This window comes from Petaurus breviceps, unplaced genomic scaffold, assembly GCF_028583685.1.
Source record: "Petaurus breviceps papuanus isolate PSGF00001 unplaced genomic scaffold, PetGlider_PUasm1.0 78, whole genome shotgun sequence".
Taxonomy (NCBI): domain Eukaryota; kingdom Metazoa; phylum Chordata; class Mammalia; order Diprotodontia; family Petauridae; genus Petaurus; species Petaurus breviceps.
Window position 1 is genome coordinate 5164098 of NW_027186502.1, and position 8738 is coordinate 5172835.

The 8738-nt window shown below is 31.9% G+C and overlaps 1 protein-coding gene across 4 annotated transcripts in view; it reads left to right on the forward strand.

Moving 5' to 3' along the window:
- Positions 1–3345, forward strand: part of MGST1 (microsomal glutathione S-transferase 1) — a 359649-nt gene extending 356304 nt beyond the window's left edge. For all 4 annotated transcript variants that reach the window (XM_069106146.1, XM_069106147.1, XM_069106145.1 and 1 more), the window contains one exon: positions 2742–3345. In XM_069106146.1, the coding sequence (XP_068962247.1) occupies positions 2742–2988 (247 nt within the window). In that variant the 3' untranslated portion in view covers positions 2989–3345. The remainder of the gene's footprint in view (positions 1–2741) is intronic.
- Positions 3346–8738: the final 5393 nt, after the last annotated feature.

Sequence of the window (8738 nt, forward strand, 5' to 3'; positions counted from 1 at the left end):
ATGTAGAATCCTTCTAACTTTCCTAATAATGATAATTTTTTTAGAAGTTAATATATCATCTTGCCATAGAGAAATGCAAACAGTCTAACCTTACCGAGTCCCTTAAAATGTCTCTTTCAACATTACCTTTCTATGCTTCTCTTGGGTCTTGTATCTGAAAGTCAGATTTTCTATTGAGCTCCAATCTTTTCATCAGGAATGCTGGAAACTCTTCCATTAAATATCCATTTTTTTTCTCTTGAAGGATTATTCTGTTTTGCTTGGGTACGTTATTGTTGGTAGTGATCCTAGCTCTTTTGCCTTCAAGAATATCATATTCCAAATACTCCATTCCTTTAACATGGTAGTTGCTAAATCTTATGTAATCTTGGATATGGTTCCACAATATCTGAAACCCTTTTTTTTCCTGGCTGTTTCTCTGGCTTTTCTGACTTGCATTGGAAGTATGTTCTTTTTTTACCTGGGAGTTCTAGAATTTGGCTAAAAAGTTCCCGGAAATTTTTGTTTCAGAATTTCAGGTTGTGATCTGTGGAATCTTTCAATTTCTATTTTACCTTCATATTCTAGAATATTTGGGGCAGTTTTAGTTGATAATTTCTTAAAATATGATGTCTAGGCTCTTTCTTTTATCATGGCTTTCAGGTAGTACAATAGTTCTGAAATTATCTGCCCTCCATTTATTTTTATGCCCCTTTTGCCAAGCTGTCAATTGTTTTTTTCATGATTGTCTTCCTTTGCTCTCATTTCTTTACCTAATTTTCTTCTACCACTTTCATTCAATTAAAAAAAATAACTCTTCCAGGAAATCTTGTTGGTCTTATATCTAATTCATATTTTTTTCTTTGATGTTTTGCTTATACTATTTTTATTTATCTTCTGAGTTTTTATGTTGCTTTCCCCTTTCACCATAGTAGATTTTTATGATCAGGTTCTCCTTTTGTTCTTTTCTCATTTTCTACCCTATTTCTTGATTTTTAACTTTATGTTAAAATTGGTCTCAGTTCCTGGTGGAGGGGTGGGGAGAGAGACTGTCCCAAGCATCCTCCTTCTTATGTCAATCTGAACAATTGCAATTTATCTTCTATGAAATAAATTAACAAATATATCCACAGGTTCATAAACATTTAGAAGTGGAAAATTTAGGGACAATTTTACCCTGAAATCTAAGTTAAGGAAACATGTATATTGCGTTAAATTAGTTGCTCAAGGTTATTTAAGAAGCAAGTGACAAATCTAAAACTTGAATTCATGTCTTCTTCTTTCAGGTTAAGTGATATTTCTACTCTTCTATGCTGATATTTACATTTACAGACACTCTCCTCCTTTATTATATTTCACTAAATGATATGGAATTGTTTGAATCTCTTCAACACCCCCCATTATTCCCCTGGATGCTCTAGGGCTTGTTAATGTTTTCCCCCTCAAAAAATTATAATACTTGGAACAGTGGGGCTAACTATCATCTTCTGCCTATGTATATTATGTTTCTTAAATAAGATAATTTTATCTTTTTAGTTTTATATAACAGTTTTTTTTAAATTTATAGCTAGAAGAGAAACCAGGGACCATCTAGGCCAACTTCCTTCTTTTACAGATAAGAAAATTGGGATTCAAGGAGCTTAAATGGTTTGTTCAAAGGAACCAAGATAGCAAACTTCAGAGATGGTATTTGAAACCAGGTTTTCTGCATTCAAAGTTTGTTCCATTTTCACTGTACCGTAATAACTCTTCAAATACAATATGTTGTCAGAGGGAAAGGACTGTCAGGTTTTTAGCTTGATAACTTAGTTAAAAGGTCATCCTTAACTCTTTTGTGAAGCAAATGCAGCAGTAAAACCTGGCCAGTTAGTTTGGGAAGGTCTGATGTGTTTTAATGAGTTTTTTGTTTTCAATTCCCTCTCCTCTCCCCCTTTGCTCCTCAGAGCAACTTACATGAGTTATAGAGTGATATTCCTCTTAGTTCATATGATATCCTTGGATCAATAGAGCCCCTTTCAAATCATCCCAGGAATTTCAAAAAGCAAAACTACAAAACAGTAGCTACCTATTCCTTGTGACCTCCTCCCTAGCCTGTATATAAATATGATTGGAGAAAAACATACTGGTTGGGGAGATAAAGGCAAAACAATTGCAAACATATGTTTCCAATTGTTTTGCCTTTGTCTCCCCAACCAATAGCTAGTCTCTCCATATATGTTCTATTACTTGGAATTTCTTGCCATTTACCGGATTATATTACCATTATACTATTTTATTTACCAGAAACCTGTAAACTTCTGGTTAGAGATTATGAATCACCACATAATAATTTAATAAACTTATAATGATGTTATCTCCTGATGATAGAAAAATCTGAAAATGTATCACTGAGGGCAGAATTTAGGAAAGGTTGATGAATATCTTTTTTTTTTCGTACTTAAGAGAGAAAAATTATAGATAGTATTTTACATTACTATTTCATGCCTTCTCAAACTTATTACATTTCTAAGATGTTATTAATACATGATTATATATGTTATGACAAAAAATTAAACCAAAATTAATGAGATATTATGAGATATGAATGAGTTCAATAAAATGTGAAAAGAATAAAGCATACTTTATTTGAAAGCTTTAGTAAGCAAGATAAGTGGCAATATAAACTCTTTTGGATCTAGAATGATGATTTGTTCTTTTCCACTTGCTACCTTTTCCTCAGGCAGATTATGATTCTTTAAAGTTTTCCTCTTTTCTCTCCATAGAGCCCACTGGAATGATCTTGAAAATATTGTCCCATTTCTTGGTATTGGCCTCCTGTATTCTCTGAGTAATCCAGACATTACCACAGCCTTATGGCACTTCAGAATCTTTGTTGCAGCTAGAATCTACCACTCAATTTCATATTTGAAACCTCTTCCACAGCCAAACCGTGGGTTGAGTTGGTTTGTTGGATATATAGTTACTTTTTCAATGGCATACAGATTGTTGAAGGATAAATTATATTTGTGACAGACAGTATCATAACATTCAAGCTTTAGGTTAGTCTTTTCCTAAGAATGTTGTTTCCTCTTAATCTTTAATGAATCATTTTTCCTTTGGAGATAAAGGCAATAGCAGAGAAGAGAATTATTTTGAATGCCACCATTAATGTCATCTTTTAATTCTGTGTTAATATTTTTGTTGGGTATTTTGCATAATGACCTTCATTTTCTACTCTTTTGCCTTACCAAATTAATGAATTTAAAGCATTGCATATATTACATGACTTTTTAGCTTTTCAAACTTTTGCATACATAATGTAATAATTTTGGTTTGATTAGATTTCTATTAAAGCCTATGTACATCAATAAAGGACTAAAACAATGATTAACTTGTTCTTTTCTTTTTAATACTGTGATGGTAAAAATCAAATGGGATAACTTAACAGAAACCTCAAAATGAAAACTCCCAGGTATATAATAACTAAAATCTAGAGCTTCCACACCAAACAAACAATTATTGAAAGAGGCAAACCAGTACCAAGGAACCACAATAAAGATTATCTAAGACTTAGTAAAAGGTAATATAAATGAGAGATGAGCCTTAAATACAAGTCCCCCCCCCCAAAATATAAAAGACTCACAACCCAGAATAACCTATCTTGCAAATACTAAATATAATCATGGAAGGGAGGGGGAAAGAGACCTTCAATTAAATAGAAGCCTTCCTAATGAAAAGGCCATAACCAAGGAGAATCTTTAAAATGTAAACACAGGAGTCAAGAGATACATAGGGAGATAAATACATTCTTTCAATTGGAAGACATTAAATGATGATAAATTATTTACAGTCTAATAAGGGAGAAAAACTGTGTGCTCTCGGAATCATAAAACTTTAAGAATTATTAAGTTAAATAAGAATGTCAGAAGTCCCCTGTGAGAGGTGGTTTTGTTCTATTTTTTTGCTTTTTTGAGGGCAATTGGGGTTAAGGGACCTGCCCAAGGACACATGGCTAGTTAATTGTTAAGAGTTTGAGGTCAGATTTTAACTCAGGTCCTCCTGACTCCAGGGCTGGTGCTCTATTCACTGTGCCACCTAGCCGCCCCAAGGTTTTGTTCTATCTTAATAAACTTAAGAATATAAGTATGAAGGAAGGGGGAGTGGCATCCCATCAAACATATATATATATATATATATATATATGTATATAAAGGACAGTGAAATACTCACAAATACTAACTCATTCACACACACACACACACTTTCACCCTCACAAAAAGAGCATGGTATAGAAATTCATTGAGGTATACAAGGAAATATGAAGAGACAGAGAGAAGGAAGAAGATATACATTAAGAGAAAGGACAAGATAGCAGAGGGAATAGTCATAAGCAAAAGAATTTCTAACATGAATGGACTATAAAAGAGTGAGAGGAAGAGAAGGAAGATAGGAAGGAAGAGAGGGAGGGAGGAAAGAAGGAAGGGAGGGAGGAAGGAAGGGAGGGAAGAGAGGGAAGGGCAAAAATCTATTATTGGAGGTGAACAATAGAAAAAGAAGGCAAAGGAGAGAAAAATAGATCAATCCATTAGAATCATCAGATTAAGCAAATTCCTTTTTTACCTCTTTGTAAAAAAAGAGAGAGATAAAGAAAAAGTATAAGAGAGAAATGCACCATCAATCATAACCATGGATATAACTGTGATTAATCACAAAATACAAGAGAAAGTAGAATGGATTAGAAAGAATTCAATAGTATGTTGTTTACAAGAAACCTAACAAAACATAAAGGTTCACACAGAGTAAAAATTCTAGAGAAAAATAAAAATGTTTCTTATAAATTCAAATCATTAATGTCATAATTTCAGATAAAATGAAAAAAGAGACCTTCTATAGAGAGATACATAGAGACACTGATTTATGCTTAAAGTTGACTCAGATAATGAGTCAATATCAATATTTTATATGTATAAGTGCATACACATTTTGTGTGTGTGTGTATGTGTGTGTGTATTTACTGAATGCCATAGCAACTAAATGCTTCAAAGAAAAGTTAATCAAATTGAATGGAGAAATAGTAAAACTGCACTATTATGGGGATATAAATGTATTCCTCTTAGGTTGAAATAAATCTGATAAAGAGATAAACAAGAAAAGCCTGAGATCTGAGTAAATTTTTAGGAAAATTGGCTGACATAACTCTAGTAATTACTCAATGGAACAGAAAAATTTTTCCATATTTTTCACTTATCTCTGGCACCTTACAAAACTTGTCTGCATATTGGAGCATTAAAAACTCACTAAAAAATTCAGAAAAGCTTCTTGAAATGTTATACATATCCTTTTCTGACTATAATGCAGCAAAAATTCAATCATTTACCTTAGAATAAATGATCAAGTTGGATAAGAGACTAAATGATTTCATCTGAAGTAGGTAAAATAACAAATTAAATTATTATTTATTATTATAAATTATCAAAGGAAACAACAATAGCAAAACATAAACAATTTATGGGATGCAACTAAAGCAATATTTAAGAAAAATAAAGAATAGATCAATAGATTAGGCATGCAATTTAAAAAACTAGAAAAAATTTTTTTAAATTCCCAACAGAACACCAAAGTAGAAATTTTTCTACTTTGGAAAAGAAAAAAAATCAACAAAAAAGTGGGAAAACTAAAATAAAAAAATATATAGGATCAAAAAAATAAAACTAGAAGCAAGGTTTTTAAAATAACGTATAAAATATACAGTTTGATAGTTATTTTACTCCAAAGAGAAGGGTAAACCTAATTATATAAAAATGCAAAAGGCACATTCATACCAATAGAAAATGAAATAAAGGAAATCAACAAATCTGACAGCATACATGAAATCATTGAATGTTTACAAAATTATAAAATACCTGGATTATAAGGAGGAGAACTAGAGAATGTAAAAAAAATTATCAGAAAAAGAAATTGAACAACTCATAATTTATCTCCTTCCTCTATAATACCCCAAACTATATAGCTTTATAAGTAAATTCTATTAAACATTAAAAGAACAATTAGTTCCTATGTGTCACATAGTATTTGCAGAAATAGAAGAGGACCATTTGAAACTCTATGGGACAAATATGATTTTGAAATGTCAAAAGAGAGAAAAGGAGTAGAAAGAAAACAATAAATCAATATCCTTAACCAACATGGTTGGTTAAGAAAGAGATGCTGAATAAGTCTTTAACAAAATACAACATTTGCCTATTAATGAGACTAGAAAGCATACAAGTAAATGGGCCTTTTGTTACTTTTACAAGTAATATTTTTCTAAAACCTTGAGCCAACACTATTTGTAAAGGATAAGAGTCATTTCCAATATAATCAGGGTAAAAGAAGGATGTCCATTGCTATTTATCATAATTTTAGAAATTCTAGCTGTGATAAAAAGAAAAGAAATTGGAGGAATAAAGAGGAAAGAGGAAACAAACCATCACTTTTTGTGGATGATTTTAATAGTATTTTATTTTTCCAATTACAAGTAAAGACAATTTCTAACTGATTTTTACAAAATTTTGAGTTCCATATTCTACTTCTCTCTCTCCCCTCCCTTCTTTCTAAAATACAATTTGATATAGGTTGCATATATACAATCATGTAAGCTTATATTAAGTATAATGGATGACTTCCCATTGAAAATTTTAGTCAATAGTATTCTAGATAAATTTCCTTTGAATCTTTTAAAATTTGATTTATTTCAGTTAGTAGTTAATTTCTCATATTTTTCCTCTTCTGCTTTCCTTGGCTTCAGTGGAAAATAATGAGGAATATACAACCTTTGCTCTGATGATCTTCAGTTACTTACTTGCCCAGGATATCATAAATGTAGGCAATATTTTTTTTCAGATTCCTTCTTGGAGTATCATCTATGCCTACCTGCAATCAACAGAAGTTAGTAATTTTCATTCATTTTGACTAGTCTTAGGAGGTTCTCTCTTATGTCTTGGATACCATGCTCTGGGAAGACATCAGATTTCTCTATTTTTCTTACTAAGTCAACAAATAGTTGCCTCAATACTCTGAAATAAGAGATCAGCATTTATTCCTACTACTTTTCTCTTCCTTTGATCTTTACAGAAATATTGCCTAACAGTTTTTGTGTCTCAACTGCATAAATCTTTGGAGGACAAACAGTGTTTACTTCCTTAGAGTAGCCAGCAACATCCTCTTTGGGAAGAGGCTCAAACCTATTTATAAACTTGAATTGTATAGCTGTCCTTTACCATTGCTTTCTCCTCTGTTTTACAATCTTCTATTCTCTAGCATTCGGCCAAAGGTCACCTCAGATCCACTTTTTCTCCCATTGAAGCTTTGTTTCTGTTTCCTTTAAGAACACTTCATTCTCCCTTAGAAAGGGAGTGTGGAGTATAGAGAGGCATTCTTTCAGTTCCTTGACCTTCTCTTCAAGAAGGAAGATCAGCAGATAACAATCATTTAGCTACAGCAGAAACATAAACACAGTATAGGTAATGTAAGTCACTGCAGGATTTCTTCTACACTCCTTAATCAGAGATTTTCAGCCTTGTTTCTTTGAACTAGCAGATATTTACACCTTAATCACAAGTAGTGGTTTAAAAAATTTTAAAGCCAATCATCACTATTTAATAAATTATCAATCCCACTTAAATTAATTTCCTTTGTCTAACTAACTCCACAACTATACCTGCCTTTCCTTCCAAGTCTGAAATCTGGATCTGGAATACACACTTAAAGAATGTTTTTTTTTAATTTCCCTCAATTTCTCCAGATTCAACAACTGACATTTTACTAGGCCATGTCCCTCAGAACCTTTCATAATAGCCTTTCCCTTTTGATTTGTCTCAAGGCCTTCATTTTTCTCTTGCTCCTTCTCACATGACCTTCCTCCAGAAAAGGTAGAAAGAGAAAGATGAGAAGATAAATTCAGAGGTACCTGGGAATAGTTTTGTGAACTGATTCAGAGTCAACTGAGCAATATTAATATACCTATTTGAGCCAGGGCCACAATATTGTAAAGGAAAACATCTTTAAAAGAATCAAGAACTCTGATTAATGGAATATCCAGCCAGAACATCGATGATGGAACATATGTGGAGGAGTAGTGGATTTCAGGTACAGAATGAGATACATTTTTAGACCAATACAACGCAAATTAGTTTTCTTTTAAAAATATAATTGTTAATTCTTTTTCTGGTAGAGAGGAGAAGGATTGTGGAATAGAGAGGGAACAGTGATAGTGATATAAAAAGAAAAAAGAAGAATTGTCCTGAGGCAAGCAGAGCACTATTGGTGCTATTGTCATGTTAATTATATTATATACATACCTATTTTATTAATTAATAATTAATGCTAAATTAATTATATATATATATCTATTTTAAAAGCTATATGTAGTACATTCATCATTTCATACACAATTCCATTTCCTGGTCTTCTTTGTATATAGAAGTGTTCATATTTTTATGATTCTCTATTACACAATTTTTAAAAATTATTTGAATTTGGTAAATCTAATATTACTAATGTAGATCCAAGAAATAAAGTAGCTAAGATTTATATAGCACTTACTCTGTATCAGGCACTGTGCTGTTTTACAATTATTATTTCATGTGATCCTCATAACAACCCTGGGAGGTAGGTGCTAATATTATTCCCATTTTACAGATGAGGAAACTGAGGCAGACAATTTAAGTTGTCTGCCCAGATCACAGAAGTAGGAACTTATCTGAGAGTAGATTTTAATTCAATTCTTCCTGACTGTGGAC